Genomic DNA, 19,745 nt, shown 5'->3' on the forward strand with positions numbered 1-19,745 from the left:
ATGGAATACCTTTTGAATGAATTGGCTGTTTCTTGTTGTAAATTTCTTGTGCAATAACAGCCATTATTCTCCCCATTTACCATGCATCTCCATGTTTTGTGTCCATGCAATCTCATGATCACATCTCAATCTTATGGGTACAACCTCCCCTATACATTTGGAGTAATTGGATAAATTTTTCTAGCTGTGTTTATTCTTCATTAGCTTACATCTGGTCAGGGCCATTCTCCAGACAAAAGCATTTCAACAAAGATACCTTTTTATCCAAGGACAGGCTGCACAGAGATAAGAATTAACTCATCTCACTTACAGATAAAAGAAAATAACCACTAACAATTAAGTCCTCAACTCTTTCCCTTCATCCCAGTTTATTTGCACAAGATCCTAATTTAAGAGATTTACTGCTCACATTAATGGGATAATGTTCTAGTCATCTACTAGTTACTGAGTTAAAGTAGTTACTTCCCACTGACCCAAGGAGATTTCTGATAAGGTCGGGTGGGTGATAGGTGCCAAGCTTTGTTTCTTGTGCAAATTCACTCCCTCTTTTAGGTTGTAATTGGAAGCTGACAATTATTGCTTTATGTGTGGATCCTTATCTCCTCTCTCTGCAACCCTGAAAACTTCAAGCCTTACATTGCTTTTCCAAACAATTACTACTTGTGTATGTGTGTGTGTGTGTGTGTGTGTGTGTGTGTGTGTGTGTATCAGTTCCCCCAAAACACTTGGAGAATTGATTTAAAAGAACAAAGATGTGGTTGGAGATGGAAAGAACTAAGTAGAATAATGAGAGAGCAGTAGGAACAAAGAGGAGCTAAGTATGAGGACAGAAAAGAAACTGTGTAGATAGAATTGATTTAGAAGCATAAAGTGAATGGAAGAACCCAGTGTGCTCAGATTCATTTAATATCCCTCAGATTAGTACCCTTAGCTGTTTGTAGCTTCTGTTTTGGACCATGTTAGAAATCTTCTCAAGGCAGGCACCTGGGGAGGATTCATTAGTACCACCCCTTGGCTAGTGGTCCTGGATTCTAGGAAAGGCTGGGCAAGTCACAGGAAGCAAGCCAGTAAGCAGCACTTTTTCATGGACTTTGTTTTAACTTCTGCCTCTGGGTTCCTACCCTGCTGAGTTCCCATCCTGACCTCCTTCAGTGATGGACTATATGATGCCAAAATATAAGCCAAACAAACCCTGTCCTCCCCAACTTACTTTTTGTTTATGGTGTTTCATTATAGCAATAGTAACTCTAACTTAGACAAGTGCTGCTTTAAATGATAGGGTAATGTATCTTACTATGTAGTTTAGTGGTCAACTGGCAGTAATAACAATACCCTATGTTGTTTAGGGTGCCTTGGGGCCTCTTTGATCAGCAAATCTTAGGAAGGAATCCTACCCCTGGAAAAAAAATTTATGTAATAGATAATGTCTTCTGGAAGCAGAATTATCCATCCATGCAGAGTGCTTCTGTTCAAATTCTTTTTTAATATATTATATTTTTAATTAGCTTACCAGCTAGCCGATTTTCACAAGGCTTTTTTATGTATCTTTAATTTTGGTTAACCCATACCACTGTAGCCTTTCATCTCTACAGTCCCCATGTCACCACTCAAACATTTAAACATTAGTATTTACCCCTCTCCATTTATGCCTCCTGTGTACTACTAAACCCTCCCTCCATATGATTTTTTTTTCCATTGAGTTAGAAGATCATAGTTTGCTGGGTGGTGGTGCATGCCTTTAATCCCCGCACTCGGGAGGCAGAGCCAGGCAGATCTCTATGAGTTCAAGGCCAGCCTGATCTACAGAGTGAGATCCAGGACAGGCACCAAAACTACAGAGAAACCCTAACTTGAAAAACAAAAAAAAAGAAAGAAAGAAAGAAAAAAGAAGAAGAAGAAGAAGGAGGAGGAGGAGGGGAAGAGGAGGAGGAGGAGGAGAAGATGGTAGGTCTCCATATATCTTTCTCATATACCCTGTTTGGGTTGTGCTGTGTCAGTGGTATCAAGTATCTGCCACCAGGACTTCCCCATCATAATGGACTGTAATCTGGAGTTGTGAATTAAAATAAACATTTTCTCTTCTAAATTGCTTTTTGTATTTTATCACACAAAAAAATAAAATAAAATAAAACAGGCAAACCCTAAAGCAGATGAAACATAGTTGGTGTGAGGGGTTCTGCTTAGAAAAGTTACTAACCAGGGCATCTTGTCGTACTCCTTGATGAGGCATGAACAATGTAGAGTGAGAAAATGTAGAATCATGGCAGAAGGCAGAGGCTTTCTCTTTCCCTCCCCACTCTTTAAAGTGACTCAAGCTACCAACCCATGTATGACTTTACTAATCATCTGTGTAAGGACTCAGTTGGTGGTTGGGTTTTATTAAAATCCCACACTAACTATGCAGGTGTTTGTTTTGAGAGTAGTGAATAATCACTAGATTCAGAATTGTTACCTCTGCATTGAATAATTTCTCACCATGTAATGTCCACTATTACCTTTTTCGATACTTAGTCCATTTTATCTTTTATTACTGTAATGGCACATGCTATCTTTTTGAAATGTTTTTGCCCCCAGCACATTTTTCCAAGCCTCTGATCCTCTCATATCATTATATTTTGGGGTGTTACTACAGTTTATCCAGCCTGATGTATATTTATCATTTTTAATGTAATTCATTTCATTTTGGAGATCACTGAATTATTTCCACATAGCTTTAATATCTGATTTTGTGTTTTCAGTTCATCAGGCTATTTTGCTTGTTCTGACTCAATTTTCATTAGTTCTCTCTATATTTCTATTAGGTTTCATTAATCCTCTATTTAAAATGTATATATAATGTATGCATTTTATATAAATCTTTAAGTGCTTAGCTTTGAATTTTTAATGTTTTTTAAAACACAAAACTGAATTTTAAAATTTTATTGATATTTCTCACTTCTTTTTATGCCATACTGATACATTAGACTATTTGTGTTTTATGTATGTGTGTATCAGGGGGTCACACATGTTTCAAATACACGCAGAGGTTAAATATGTAGTAGACAATCTCTTCTATTACTCCATTGCATATCCCCTCGAGACAAGTCTCACTGAACGTGGAGCTTGTCATTATTCACATAGACAGCTGGCCCCTGGAACCAAGTGATCCTCCTGTCTGCCCCTCTGCACCCTTGCCCCAAGCGTGGGGTGACAGATGTGCATAGACCCACATGGTGCTTTTCATGTGGGTGCTGTGAATTTGTACTTAGGCCCATGAACTTGCACAGCATGTGCTCCTACTCGCCATGTCACTTCATGAGCCCTAAGTTAGATACTTCAATAATTACTTTCAAGCACTCTCATTGCAACTGTAATGAAATCCCTAGTTTATTAATTGTTACATTTCAACAATCACTCAAACATAGTTGCTTATATGTTTCTCATTTTACTTTGGTCAGTGTGGTAGTTTGAATGAGAATGGCCCCCATAGGCTCATATATTTGAATGCTTGCTCCCTAGCTGGTGGAACTGTTTTGGGAAGGATGAGGAGGTGTGGCCTTGTTAAAGGAGGTTTGTCACTGGTGGGTGGGCTTTGGGGTTTCCAAAGGCAGCACAGAAGACATAGTCTGTCTGCCTAGAGCTTGTGGGTAAGATGTAAGCTCTCAGCTGTTCCACTGTCAGGCCTGCTTGCTGCCTTCCTCCATGCTGTGCTGGTCACAGTCAGCCTCCCACACTGTACACAGGCCTCACAAAATGCTTTCTTGAACTGGTTTCCCTGATTATGGTGTCTCTTCTCCCCTAGAGAAAATTAACTAAGACATTCAGTAAGATAGTTTTCATCCGATTATCTCTTGTTGTTTCTTGTGTTAAGTATATTCTTTAGTAATTAATTGAGAATCAAGTGGGAAGTGGCAAAACCACTGACACCTTTTTTGAAACATCCTTGTTCCTTCTATTTAGTTTAAATGAAATCAGTGGTGACATTTCTCTGCTTTGGGGTTTAGAAGAAACTAATCTGCTTATTTTACCTTCTGTTGTTACTTTTTAAAACTAGGGTTTTATTCTTCTGATAGCAATCATGTTCACATGGTTTTTTTCTGGTCACATTAAAAAAATTATCTTTGGTAACAGGAAGCCACTTTACTGTGCTTAGTGAATTTTTACTATTTCAGTTTAAAATATTGTTTTAAGTCAATATTGTCACCAAGGTAAATAAGATATAACAAATACTTTTTGCTAATCTTATTAACATAACTTTATTTCTTAAAACAATTTTCAGCATCACTAATAAGAGTAAATTCTAACAACTAAGTTCAGTATATGAGTGAAGATTATGATATGGCTAATAAATATACTTTAATATTTTATTAATAACCAGCTATACAAAAATGATTTCTATAAGATTCTACTTGAAAATTTATTCCAGAAGAAATTTTACAATAATGCATTTTATAAAGGAAGCATCATGATGAAACTGTTTAAATTAAGTAGTTTCAAGATCAGATGTCTGTGTGTTGTTTCTGATAAGATACTCAATCAGCACTAAGGCAAACTTAAAGAACTGGATGGATGACTACCACAGAATGAAACGTACCAGGAGCAGAAAACTCTCTATTTCTTTGAATAATAAGTATCCCCCAGTCTCACATATATGAACCCTTGAGTCCCAGTGGGTGGTGAGCTTTAGGGAGTGTATCGAAGCTGGAGGAGGTAGAGCCTTGCTGGTGCAGGTTTATCACTGAGGCTGGGCTTTGGGGGTGTATAGCCTCACCCCACTTTCAGTTTTCTGTCTCTGTTCTGCTTGCTTGTGTTTGAAGACGTGGTCTCTCACCTTCCAGCAAGGTTAACTTCTGTCAAGTCTACTGTGCCATTATGAACTTTTCATCTAGAACTCGGAGCCATCATTACTCTTCCATAAGTAGATATTAGTCTGGTGTTTATCACAGCAACAAAAAGTAGATAATACAAAATAAAAACAAAGTTTTCTTCAAGTCCTATCCTGAAGCAACATTATACTTACTGCTAAATAAGGGAAGCACCAACAGTAATTTATTCTGTGCAGTGATGAATACAAGATGATAATCTTCCACATCTCTCAGAATGCAGCATTATACTCCATATACATGAAATTTGGCTTACCATTAGAACCTCTGGTGAGTTTTTGCAATCCATTAGCCAACCTTTTCAAAGTGGAGACCATCCCACAATTCAAACATGACTTGTCAAAAAAAGAAGACTGTTTATTGTTGCAAAACTTAGAGATCCCTAGTAGGGTGATACATTCCAATACTCTTAGCTTCAGTGAATTAAGGCAAGAGGATCATGAGTTTAAAAGAGACACCAGCAAGCAAAAATATAAATAAATAGATACTGTGGAATAATGCTTTTGTATACTGGCTTAATAAAACGCTGATTGGCCAGTAGCCAGGCAGGAATTATAGGCATTATAGGCAGGATACGCAGACACAGAGAATTCTAGGAAGAGGAAGGCTGAGTCAGGAGATGCCAGCAAACTGCCCAAGGAGAACATGTGGTTATATCTAGATTTAGTTATGGGCTAATTTAAGATATAAAAGCTAGCTAACAAAAGGCTTGAGCCACGGCCATACAATTATAATTAATATAAGCCTGTGTGTTTACTTGGGAGAGATTTGTCCTGACCACCAGCCAGCTGGGACACAGGAAAACTTTTACTACACACACACACACACACACACACACACACACACACACACACATATATATATATATGTATGTATATATATATATATATATATATATATATATATATATATATATAGAGAGAGAGAGAGAGAGAGAGGCAGAAAGACAGGAAAAAACCCTGAAATTTCAAAGCACCCAAAGTAGCTGCTGGCTAGTAAACATACTGTCTGCATAAGCATAAGAACATTGCTCAGAGTAACAACATGCAAGTCAATGTCTAGGTACGACCATATGAACATGCTTCTCAAGTACTGGAGAGGGTAATACAGAGTTAAGAAGATCTCTTAGGCTTTCTAGCCAATAGCCTAGCTAAAAGTCATTGATTTCCACATTCAATGAGAGATCCTGACTCCATGAAATAAAACAGACATGTAGAGGACATCCCCTGGCTTCTGCACAAGTTACTTCTGCACATGCAACTGTACAGATACATATCTATCCACACATTCACCACACATATGTGTACACACAAAAAAATTAAAATAGACATAAAACTAGTCTTATTCCAAAGAGCATGGGAGGCACTTCTACAGCTTTGTTGTCTAGATAGACCTTATGCATCCCAAGTAGGAAACCCCTAAGTTGTGTATCAGTAGGCACCTATGCATTCAACTGTATTTGTTATTCACTGATGGTGGAACCTATAGAAGTGCCTATGGAACTTTAAAAGGTAATTCGACATTGTACTAGATACACCTGTGAAGAGACACTATGACCACAGCAACACTTATAAAGGAAAACATCTAATTGAGTTGGTGGCTTACACTTTCGGAGATTTATTTAGTCTATTATCAACATGGTGGGGTATAGCTGGAGTTTTTCTGGTCCTGCCTGGCCTGGTAAAGACAAATCTCTCTCACCTGCCAGTCCTGCAGCCACTAAAATCCAACCGAGTAAACACACATAGACTTATATTGCTTACAAATGATATGGCTGCAGCAAGCTTCTTGTTATCTAGTTCTTATATCTTAAATTAGCCCATATCTATTATTCTATAAGTTGCCATGTGGCTTGTGGCTTACTGGTATCTTAACATCTGCTTCTCATCGTGGCAGTTGGCAGCATCTCTCTGCCTCAGCCTTCCACTTCCCAGAATTCTCTTCTCTGCTTGTTCTGCCTACACTTTCTGCCTGGCTACTGGCCAATCAATGTTTTATTTATACAGAGTGATATCCACAGCAGAGGGGAGCATGTTGCATTCAGGCAGCCATGGTGCTGGAGAAGGAGCTGAGATTCCTACATCTTGATCAGTAGGCAACAGGATGTGAACTGAGACACTGGGCATTGAGCACATATAACAGCAAAAAGCCCATCTTTACAGTGATATACTATTGCAGGATCCTAACAGCTCCCTTGATGAAGGGGTTGAGAAGGCACAGTGTCAACTACACAGACACCAGGAGTCAGTTGAAGTCCAACAGCAAGCTTGTTTATTTAATGACCGAGAAGGCCATATATACCCTCCTCTCAGTACTCATGCTGTGTCCCAATCTGGTGACATTGTGTGGTCATTCCTCAATGGCTGTGCATTATCAGGAACTCTGACAGTGCCATTTGCTAGGCCTTCAGGCAGACTTCAGGTTGGTTCATAAAGAAGTACATTATGTTCACGCTTGGCAATTGGTTTGAGCCAATTTCTTCAACCCTATGGGTCTGTCCTACTACAATATGTTTCCTCTGACAAGGCCATACCTAATCCAACAAGGCCACAGCTCCTAATAGTGCCACTCCTTTTGGGGGCCATTTTCTTTCAAATTACCATACCTGGTTTTTACACGATTCACCCATCATGTCACTAAGGAAGAGGTTTTGGTCAAGTTACTTCCACAGGAAGAGGATCTGGTTAGAATTCCATAGCAACTTTATTCTAAAAACTTGTTTCAATTTTTCTCACAATGTGTTTTTTAAATATATATTGTGTCTACAACTTCTTCATATTTAATTCTCATTTTTATTTCGCATTCTTAGTCAACACAATATAATCTTGGCCTTTATAATGAAAGAAACAAGTTTGAGGAAACATATTTTTGTGACTTTATAATTTTCTGCCTTTGATTGTATTTCTCAGTTTATTAATTGACAAAATTGTTACTAGAAGTTTACCATGTCAATACAAAAATTAGTGAGAGAACTTCTACTTTCATAGTAATTTGGAGATATGGATTGAAATAAAAGAACCTTAAAGATATTGCTGGCACATACATAATTCTACCAAAATCCATTTTAATAGGTTTTAATAAATCAGTATACCTCATATTTTAACATGATTTCATATTAAAGAGCACATAACAGTTGATAACTTTTAGTAACATATATATTTTGTGTATAATTGTGTGCATTTTTTTGCTAAATTATTCCCATAGACCAGCTTTATAAAAGTGGAATTATTGTATCTGAGTAAAGGTAAATTTTAAACACTTTTGATATATTTTGGCAACTTTCCCTAAAGTCTCCTGCTAATATATTCTGTTGTTTATGAACTGAAAAGATAATTTACACCTCTTTGTATAAAAATTACATTTATTTGTTTCACCACAACATTTTAGTCTTAATTCAGATTGTTTTTCTTGTAATGACCCATGATTTTCTTTTACCATTATTCTATCAGAGCATGTGTGGGTTTTGTATGGAATGCAGGAATTCTGTGTTAAAAATGCTGTTTATTCACCCTCTGGAATAAGTGGTGTATATTATCTCTAGTCTGTTTGCTCTTACAATATCATACAAGAATTCTTCCTTTTGTAGAGTCAAAGCCATGAATGTTTTTTTTTTTATAAATCCTGCCTTAAGAGTCTATAGAATTGTTCCCCAGCTATGAATAAATAAAATTGAAAATGTATGCTTTATTTTTACGTTTTCATTGTTATACTTTAATTTCTGGTCCCATAGAGATGCTGTGATGAACTCTCTTTTCTCACCAAAAGTGCTTTCATTCCAAAGCTTTTTAAATTCAGTAATCTTAAAGAACAGCTAAAGTTACTTACTTACCCATGCTGTGGCAAAACTCGAACTTGTTTTGAATGTGCATTGTCATGAGCATGGTGCTGGAGTTGATGAGTGGATCATACTGAGATTCACTCATGGCCAAGAGACCTTGACTAAATAACCATTTCTACATCTATACCTAATCTTTAGACAGGAAGGAAATAATTAAGCTAAACACATTTGGATGTGGCAAGGAGGTCATTATTCAATTACTATTTCAACAACATTCATTCAAACCACACTGTACAACAGATACAAGGTACCACTATTTTATGAATATCATTCTAGAAAGAAATTATCTTGACACCATGATGATCTTAGTGTTGAATTCAAATAATGTTCTATGGTCCATTTAAATCTCCCCTTACCTTTCAGCATTTTAAAAAAGGTTCCTGGTGTTCAAGTTTTGTTCTTTTTTTCTTTTTTTCTTTTAGATCCACCAAACTCAGTGAGAGTGCATACTATGTATTGAAACTCTAGTACAGTCACTGATGGAGTGTGACTAGATTTTGTGAACAAGTAAACAAATTGACAATAATGACAATGCAGTCCCTGTAATTTTCCTTGTTTAAAATAACTTATCATTAGGCACATTCTTCATGTCTTAGTGAATTGTGGAGAAATTTTATAGTGTATAAATAGATGAAGGAGAGATATATAGAGAAAAATATCATATCCTTTTGCTTATATGAAAAAGCTTCCTTGTTCATGACAAAGAAAATCTGAAAGCCTCCCAAATCCTCAGGTCGCTGATGCACCTCCACCTGGCACCTGTCCCCCACCCGTGAGTACTTCCTGTTGCTTAACTTACACAGAAAATTGGCATATATTATCAGCCATTCCAAATGTCAAGGAAGAAGAAATGAATATCTCCTTTGTTCTCAACATAAATGATGATGTGTCAGTGTCTTGTAAGGTGCAAAATTTCCCTGGGGCTGGGGGTCATCTGAACACATTCCAGGTCCAGAAGTTCAAGTCTGATGTCATCATTGCTCCTTGTCCCACTAGTTCTTCATCTATTTGACCTGCTAGAACATTGCCTACACTATGGGATTGCTGCTGTTAATATTTCTTAACTGCTATAGAAATTGTATTGCAGATATCTCTAAGTAAATCCACACACTTCACCATCTCCTTAACAGTGTCCATCTCTCTGAACACAATCCATCATTTATGTAGCCCTCACAGCACCACCCATAAGAATAGTGCCCAAGTTTTAAGATTGTATTGAATTTTTTGATAATACAATCCTTTGTTATTCCCCAACAAGACTGAAAACCACTTGAGGAAAAAACATGGCTTTATCAGGACCTTTGTGTGTTGCTATTATGTGTACAAAAGATTATTCAATTTTTTTCTTTGTTTTTATTTCATCTATTAAATTATTAAATCCAGAACAAATTTTTCTTCAATGAGTCTTTGGTTAACTTTGGCTTAATTTCCAAACTTACTTAAATTTCTTTAAGAAAACAATCACTCTACCAGTCTTTTTTTTTTGTTAGCTTTTTCAGCATGATTATATTTATTTACAGATGGCAATACCAGGTTGTGATGGGCATCATAATTACAGCTGTAACTGGCATGCTCACTTTTTATTCAAAAGTCATAAGATATCAATTAATTAATTAATTAATAAGGTACCTACTTCAGATAGTAAAACAGAGTCTTGAGTTGAAAGTACCACAGCCCTCTTGACTTTGTCTGACTTAGACATGTTGATGAACAGTCTTATTAAATCAGAAACACAGAGCTTGGCCAGGTGATGGTGGTGCACACCTTTAATCCTAGCACTTGGGAGGCAGAGCCAGGCAGATCTCTGTGAGTTGGAGGCCAGCCTGGGCTACCAAGTGAGTTCCAGGAAAAAGGTGCAAAGTTACACAGAGAAACCCTGTCTCAAAAGAAAGAAAGAAAAAAGAAAAGGAAAGAAAAGAAACACAGAACCAATTGCAGAATTAAAAGCCCAAGAGGTCAGAGCAATAGCTAAGAGCTAAAAACCCTTTCTTACCCTCACTGCTTCTGCCATCCTTCCCTCAGCAAGAGACCTACTTCCTGCATATCTGTCTTTTTATTGACTTTCTTTTCTGCCTTCTCATTGGTTGTAAACCCAACCATATGACCTCCTCGTCACTGCCTGTTTGTACAGACCTCCAGGTCTTCTATGGTTGGTATTGAGATTAAAGGCGTGTGTCTGCCATGCTGGCTGTGTCCTTGAACACACAGAGATCTACCCGGCTCTGCCTCCCAAGTGCTGGGATTAAAGGCGTGCACCACTACTGCCCAGCTTCTGCTATGGCTTGCTCTGACCCCCAGGCAACTTTATGAACATACAAATAAAATCACATTTCAGTACAAATAAAATATCACCATATTTTCCTTTTTCTATTTTAATAAAAAGGAAAAAAGTTATAACTAATATGAGAAAAACTGTATACAAAAGTACAAAAACTATATAACATATATACAAGCAATAAATACCTAAACAATGTCTAGTCCATTTGTATTTGACAAATTCAGAGAAAATAACTCCATTATCTATCCTAATTTGGTAAGTCCAAAGTGTACCTGATTCACTTTCTATCCTAACTTCTATTACTAACAGAACTATCTTATAATGTCTTTCAAATTTATACACTTACACCTCTTAGTGAGTTTCTTTACTGAAATTCATTACAAGGAAAACTATAACTAACTAATTTTCAACTCCCTCAAAGGCCCAAGAAGGAAATAATATTACCTAATAAAAAAATAAAAACAGGAAGTACATGTAAGCAGCTTCAAAAAAAAAAAAGTGAGTTGACAGAAACAGCTGCCTGGACAGTCATCTGAGGTTTCTCTGCAGTGTTGGGGCATCATCTTCAGGCTATAGGCTTAGTATATCTGACAGACTCATTTGTGAACGAGGATGTATACAAGGTCAACAATTTAACCTCACGTTTTGTGAGAGCAGTCCATGTACCAGAAACACCTGAATTCCACTAGTGTTATGTCATAATTCAGGATTTTAAGTTCTGGAAATTGTTGATTTTTTTTTAACTCATCTGTCCATTCTTCTTGGTTGTGTGTTTATGGCTTTATCTCAGCATCCTGTTCTTCTCCACATGCCTCTATTAAATGCCAGTCTTCCATTGAGAGGTTAGACTCTGTCAGCTTAGTTACTCTTCAAGAACAACTGTTTCAGCTGCTGTTCCACTGCGTATCAAAAGCCATTGGTCCACTCCCTGTTCAGCTGCCTCCAAAGAAAAGGGCACTGTATCTTTTCTGGATTGCAAAGCCACTTCAGGGATGGTGCCATATTGTCCTGGCCTCAGAAGATGCCTTTTTTGTTAAAGCCACAACCACACTTGTTTTGGCAAGAATTGGTAGTCCTTTGTTTCGTGTCCTGCCTATCTATTTTGTCCTGTTTGTCAGCAGTTGATTCAAGGATACTTTGCTGTTCAGTGGCTAACTTTTGCCACAGTGAAAGTTAACTCCATATGCAGTTTCTTCAATGCCCATATTTTCTGAAGTAGTTTGGTACTGCCAGGAGCCGACATGTCTCATAGTCATAACAAAAAAGAAATTTTCTAAGTTATTAAAACATTTTAAATGCCATATTCTGTAGATCTCTGAAGGGTTGAAGATGACCTGTCTATCTAAAATATATCTTCTCAATCTTCAAAACATACCTAATATGACTACAAGTTCTACTGTAATGTCTAACTACTGACTTTCATTTCTTTTTATCCTAATAGTTGATAATAATGACATTCATGGATCAGTAAATTGCATTACATTGTTAAATGAACTGTCTAAGTACAATATCTTGAACAAAATTAGAAATATCATATAGCATTTTCTAACAATATCAATCTCAATATATATAATTTGTATACAATATAAAAAATCCAATCCAATGTAAAGTATTTAAAACTAGTAATTGTTTTTCTCTTTTTCTCTCTTTTTTTAAAACAAGAACCTTAAATCTAATCTCCTTTGCCTAGCCCTTTTCCTAACCCTTAACAATAACTTGTAGCCAACCCTCCTAAACAATGAAAATTATCCCAGACCCAAAACCCATTAAAAGACCAAAAAACCATCTGGCCCACACCACCTCTTTGGGGAGGTGGGCATCATATTCTTAAAATTGCTTCCTGCTGGGTATGGGCAAAGGTTTCTTTATTCTGAAAAGAAAAATTTGGGGTTAATTGTCCAATTCTAGGAAAGGTAGCTATATCCTTTGTTGTCCAATCTGTGCATAATGCCAAAGTTTGAGGTTTATCTCAAGTCCTTATTCAAGTAGTCTTTGAAACTAAATCATCTCAGCTAGCCATCTCAAAGTTGCTCTGAGTAGTTTGTAGTCCAAAGTTGATCTATAGATGTTGTTTGTCAGCTTAGTGATATTATTATTGTCCACATGGAATTATTGTTGTTGTGGGGCTCCATCTTCTTCCTGGAGACTTCAGTTGATGTTAGATGTGGCCATGATTTCCTGCAGAAAACTGATAAGAGACTCTAACACAAAGACATGTATAGGCAGCTAATTGAGGCCTTTTTTCTAGAGTTAGACTCTATATGACCATTAATATCTTAACGAAGTTTAATATATATATGTGTGTGTGTGTGTGTGTGTGTATGTATGTATATATACATATATATTAATTTTGTAAATTTTTATATAAAATTCATAGTTCAAGAAAAGTTTAAAGAATCAGAATAGAATCAAAGAATTAAGATTTGTAATAGAATAGTCCTTTAATTAATTTGTTTTTTCTCCTGTCCCATGTCAGAAGAACCTAAGGCCAGTCTGCTTGCATGTTTGTGTAGATGGTTGTGTTCTCAGAATCTAGATCAGTGCCTAGTTCCTAAAGAAAGAAATGAAACACCAGCTCAGAAGACCTAAGAAGAAAAAGCTATTCATGAATCCAGTCCAAACACCAATTCACATTGCTTAAAAACAGACAAGTAAATCCTGTAAAGCTTCAATATATCTAGTTATCTTGGAGAGGGGGCATTTTTTTTCTAGCTGCTCAAATCCTCTCAGCTCCTGGTTAAGCTCTAGCTCAGCAAGAAGTTTAAACTATGACTAAAATATTCACATTCAATTCCCGTCCCTATAAAAAATGAATTGCTAGTTTATTCATCTTGCCTAATGACACAGAAGGGCAAAACAAGTACCCAAACAATGAATAATAATGCCAGAACTCAGGTTGCAAAATCAATACAGCAGATCAGCAGAGCTTGCTTTGTCTTAATGCTCTCATCCCTGAATGCAGTGGGGCTTACCTTCTGAATTATATATGGGTATTGACCTAATTACATAAATATTGACTTTTCTTTAGATGAGGCCTTTTTTTTTTTCAGTCTCAGTGTAATTATGGTGTCAATATTTGTGGCTGTAGTAACACTGAGTTGAAATCTTTTCATTGTGACGAATAGCAGCATGCCATGACATAACTCAGAGTCACATGACCTTAGAACATTGACGACAATAGATAATGAAGGATAAAACAGCAGTCCTTTTGGTGTATCGCACTAACACTTACCACCTGAAGAAAACAATTGGTTCATTGTAAATCATTTATGGACCATTCTTTATCCAGCCTGTAAGCATCCATAATACTCAGGAATAATAATTAAAAAGAAAGTAGATCACTTCGCCTGCCTTTTCTTTTTTATTTAAATTGAGTGCTTCATCTCTATCCTTAATGGCTAGTGTTTCTGTTGACTAGTTCTCTTATATGTTGACAGATATCTACATGGCTGTCTTCATCCCTCTACGTGCACAAAAGGCGACACAATTCATTGATTTGGGAATATTATCATACTGTCCCTACCCTCAGTCTCATATGTGAAATCTGAGCAGTCACACTCATAAAAATGGAGTGTAGAATGCTGCTTTCCTGGGACTTGTGTAGCTCCTAGGCTTTCAGCTGAGGAGGAAAAAGAGGTGGTGGCCAAGGAGGACAATGTTTGAGAGAGCAAATGTAAAATTCAGGCAGGAGGCACACATGTTTCAGACATAACACAAAGCAGTAAGCATAGCTCATAATATTGTATTGCATTCTGAAATTGCTAAGTAAATTTAAAGTCACAATATAAAACTAGTTACTTATTGAAGATTGTGTTATATCATGACATCACTTTATATTGTGTAAATGTGTTTAATAAAAATGTAATGAAAAATAAAAGTAAGTAAGCAAAAAGCCCCATGCTTACTTTATTTTGATATAAGGCAATTTCTAGAAATTCTACTTTAAGCAGTCTTATTTAATTATTTCATGTTTTCTCATTGAATTCTCATGAGAAAACTTGTTGCTAGTTCTATAGTTGACTGAATAGGAAAAACAGTAATGAAATATCTCAGGACAATATATCTTACCAAATTTCTTTGCTTCTTTACCACTCAATGACTAGAGAAATATCACCAAAGATTTATTATTTATTTATTTGTTTATTTATTTTGTGGAGCTGAGGATCGAACCCAGGGACTTGCGCTTGCTAGGCAAGCACTCTACCACTGAGCTAAATCCCCAACCAGATTTATTTTTTTAAGCAAAAAAGATTTTGCTTTGCTTTTATAGCATTTCTGAGGACACCCATATAAAGATTTCACTTCTACAATGTGAGTAGAGCAGGACTAATTGTGAATCATACAGCTTGGGAGTCTGGGTGAATGCAGAGAAGACAAGAAAAGCAAGAACACTGTAACATGGGCCTATGGGTTATAAGAACTATTCTAGGCTTTCATGATGAGGTAGTCCCACATCACCCTGTGCTTTCTTATGTGTCCTCCAGGGATGCCAGACAACATGAACTTCAGTGATGTCAAGCAAGTCCACCAAGCCGACCATGGAAGAACTCTGGATACGACTGGCGCAGGATGTACATCAGGAACTGAGTCTATGACACTTACTCTAATGGGGATGCTGATGTTTCTCGGGCTTTGGTAATTGAACTCTTTCATCTGGACATACATTACTGGAGTCATGATTTATCTCATATTTCCTTACACCTGGAATAGAAGATCTCTTTAAAAGTAATGATTGAATTTAGGAAAAAGTGTATGCTAACTTCTTAGAAGCCAACTGGAATGTTCACAGAATACCTAGAAATCAAGATTCTGATAGACTATTTCCTGGTATTTAACTTAAACCTTCTTAAATTCTAACATTAAATCTAAAACTGTGAAAAGCTCAGAAGTGACTTTGAATAAGAAGGATTTGGTATATCTGTAATTCTATTCTTCTCAATTTCAAACTCCTTCCTTTTAAAATTTGAGAATGTTGGCATTTAAGAGTATGATTGTCAAGTTCAGAAAACAACTAGTATTTATTAACTAGTTGGGAATAGAAATAACATTAAGTCAGAGCACACACTGGCAAGTATTATGCATGCATTTTTAAATGAGTCTTTCATTTTTGCCAGTTAAAGAAAAAAGTTACTTAAAGTCTGTGAGTTATAGAGTAGCTTAGCAGGGTGATTTCCCAAAAGTTTACTGAAAGATCTTGACAATGTTTTTGACACTATAGCTTCACCACTGGGCTTAGTAATTCAGGGGCACCTATGTGATGCCCCTTTATATTTACAATTCATTGTAGTATCATGGCCCTGTCTCCTCCTTTCTCTTTACCTAAAAGATCTACTTATGTCTGGAAGCACACTTGTATACTCCAAGTTGATTATTTGATGAGAAATTTTTAAAAAAATATTATGGTGATTTTTCCTAACAAAAGTTTATTCCAAACTTACTCATTTTGAAAATGTTATTTGCTACTTTTTAAAGCATCATATGTGCAAACAGTTGGCTATCCTTGCATAAGATCTGATGAATATCTTGCAATTGGTAATAGGACAGAACATGGAACATGAAAGGCTTTAGCTATCTTCCTATTGCTCGGCAGGAAAGTTACTAATCCACCATCCCTAATTTCTCAGCTATGATAAGTTGCCTCCACAGACAGATAGGATGCTTCTAAAGCCGCACTTAGGAGGAAGAGATAAGTCAGTTTTTATTAAGAAGTATCACATTGACTGTGGACAGGAAGTATAATGAATACAAAGCAAAGGAGAGGGAAGTGAAAGGCTGAGATTCTTAAACAAATGATTAAGAAGGATTTAAAATGACCTCTGACAAGGGTCTGAAGGACTCAGTTCAACAGCCAACATGACAGAAGCAGAAATAATTCCCTCAAATCAGGAAAGAATATGTGTTCAAACCTTGTCTCTCTAAGGTTCTCAATCAGGTGATTGGAGAGTTGTCAGTTTAAATTACAATGGTTTTAACTGCTCATATGGATTGTATTGTCTACTCAAGCATGTTTGAAAACTGAAAACAGTATTTCACCTGCTGATTCTTTTTGTTATTTTCTTAGGCTACTGTTGCAGGCAGAGATGGTTAGTCCTTGACCCTTCATCTACACTCAACTCCACATCAGAATCCACAAATTACAAACTAAAATTTATTTTTTCTACAAATTTCTCTCCAGTCTCAGCCTTTTATTCAGATCACTATCTCAGGAAAAAAAGTATTATTAAATCACTCGTGTGCTCTTGCCCCTCTCAAGGTCAGTTTTATATAGAAAAATGTCTAGGTCTCCAAATTAGGGGGAATTCATTTTAAAGACCCAATGTGAAGAGCACATCTCTGGAGTCTAAGATGCATATTGACAAAATTAGCTGGTTAAGGATAATTTGGGGCATTACTGGAAATGGATAAGAGCAGAGAATTAAGAGAATCAATACAATCAATGGGTACATTTTGTAGACTACATTTTATGTTCTCATAAACCTCCAGCCATTCACTTTGGAGACGACACATGTCAGAACACTGCTGTGAGAACTCAGAGCCTTAGGAGGTTTTCAGAATTTCTTTAACAGCCTGAGGCATCATTTTTAGTATTCTTGGTGAGGGCATTCTTTCTTTAATATTCCACTTGGTGACATTTTATATTTATATAGCATTTTATGTTGTAAAAAGTTCTTTCAAATGAAACAGAACATCTTACATGATCTTCCTCATTGTCAAGGATGACTTGATTTTTTTAGTCAAATAGAGACAATGACACTGATTTTTCTTTGATATGGTTCCAAATCTGCATCTGAGTGCTTTCCATAAATGACATCTAAGAGGGTTTAAGCAAGGGTAAGATTGTTTAAGTATAAATCTCGTTTTCATGATGACTTAAAAATTTCAAGATATCATACGTTTACTCATATTTTATATTGAATAATTTTAACAAAGTCATTTCTGAGCCCTGGGTGATTTTTGTACACATTAAAGTACTCACAAAATTTATTGCAGGGTTGGTGAGTGTAGCACAGTGGTACAGTATATGCTGCGTTTGTATGAGGTTCTGAATTCAATCCCCAACACGAACACATCCAAAAAACTATATCCAAAAAAAAGGAAAGAAACTAAAAAGGAAAGAGAACCCAGCAACAAACACCCTGAGTTCTTAGCTGAATGTCTTCATCTCTAGAGGAGAGTTGGTTAAGAATCAGAGCTAGCGTTTACTTGCCCATGATTCTTCACTGGCACAGTGATATATGAGTTTATTGAATTTATGCACAATCTTTTTTTTAATCTTCCCAATAACATTATCATCTGTATTTTACCAATGAGAAGAGTGAGGTTTAGGGATACTATGAAATGTGTCTAATGCTATGCAACTGATCATTGTACAATTAGATTGGTATATGGAAGGCCTTGGAAAAAAAGCTCAAAAGCTTAGGATTCCTAGCTGAAAAGCAATAGGATTTTACAGCAATAGAGAAAAAACATAGGTGTTAACATCAAAACTATCCAGATTTATTTAACTCTCTAAACTGGTGTTTTCAAATCAAGTTGTATTGACATCATAAATTTCATCATTGTCAAACTGCATGTCAATTTGCATATTGAAGGTGAACATGGACTTCTTGCTCTGGCAGTTATTCACCTCTGACATGTTCAAATCACATTCCAATACACCTGCCCCCAAATAAATCAGCTATCAAAAAGGAAAAAGAAAACAGCACTTTTACAAGGACCATGGACTCATGAAGCTACTTTTTGTTTCCTGTGCTACTGATGGGGGTAAAATTCCTTGGACTGTAGAACACAGCATAAAATTAAAGGATTTTAAAAAGAGAAAGGGAAGGAGAGAGGGAGGGGCGAAGGGATGAAAAGGGAAGAGGGGAAGGAGAGAAGGGGAGGAAGTGAGGAAGAAAAGGAGGAGGGAGGAGGGAGGGAAGTCAAAGGCTGTGAGGGAATCTTGCTTTATAAACTCTAGATTAGCCTTTAAATCTGCTGTTTGTTCAGTAGCATCTTATGCGTGCAGACATGCCAGCTGTATTTTCTCCTCACTAAAGGGCAGAAGTTAATGAGACATTTCCCCCCAAACACTCATGTTGTCTGAAGTGTTTGCTAAGGACACTCTGGAAAGGACTCAATTAGGTTATTATTTTCAGACACTTAAGTTACTGTTTTATCTCCAGAATCCTTCAAGTACAAAAAACAATTGTTTCTTTCTTAGTACATAAATTTATCCTGGACTTCTGTTATTCTGTCAGAAATTCACTGTGTGCAGGGAAGTCAGTATTTTCTCCGATTGACAATTGTGCATTCAAATAAAATTAAATGTGTTATATGGAACAATTATAATTAATATTGTTATATATGTCTTTGGGCATATCCGCATTTTCTTTAAATGAGTATTATTGTATGTAATTCATTCCTAATTAAAATATCAATAAAGCACAATTTACTGATTGAAAGAGTTTTTGGTTTCTAAACTTAGAAAGTAATTCTTGCTGTCACTATTTTTTTGTTTTGTTTTGTTTAGTTTTTCAAGACAGAGTTTCTCTGTGTCACTTTGGAGCCTGTCCTAGAACTCGCTCTATAGACCAGGCTGTCCTCAAACTCACAGAGATCTGCATGCCTTTTGCCTCCTCAGTGCTGGGATTAAAGGTAGTCACTATTAATTTTAAGATCAAGATTTAATGAAACACTACTTTTAAAACTTCCTCCATTTAAAAAAGAATTTTAAAATGTTACATAATATAATTCATCCATTCATAGTAGCACAATAACTTATTTG

The 19,745-nt window shown here is 36.3% G+C and overlaps 1 protein-coding gene across 1 annotated transcript in view; it reads left to right on the forward strand.

Annotated features, from left to right (window-relative positions):
* Gpc5 (glypican 5) overlaps positions 1-18,072 on the forward strand; it is a 1,359,592-nt gene extending 1,341,520 nt beyond the window's left edge. Inside the window, exon 8 of the mRNA XM_036198928.1 lies at positions 15,463-18,072. Coding sequence (XP_036054821.1) covers positions 15,463-15,617 — 155 coding nt within the window. The 3' untranslated portion in view covers positions 15,618-18,072. The remainder of the gene's footprint in view (positions 1-15,462) is intronic.
* Positions 18,073-19,745: the final 1,673 nt, after the last annotated feature.

The sequence above is a fragment of the Onychomys torridus genome, chromosome 9, assembly GCF_903995425.1.
Source record: "Onychomys torridus chromosome 9, mOncTor1.1, whole genome shotgun sequence".
NCBI classification, from domain to species: Eukaryota; Metazoa; Chordata; class Mammalia; order Rodentia; family Cricetidae; genus Onychomys; species Onychomys torridus.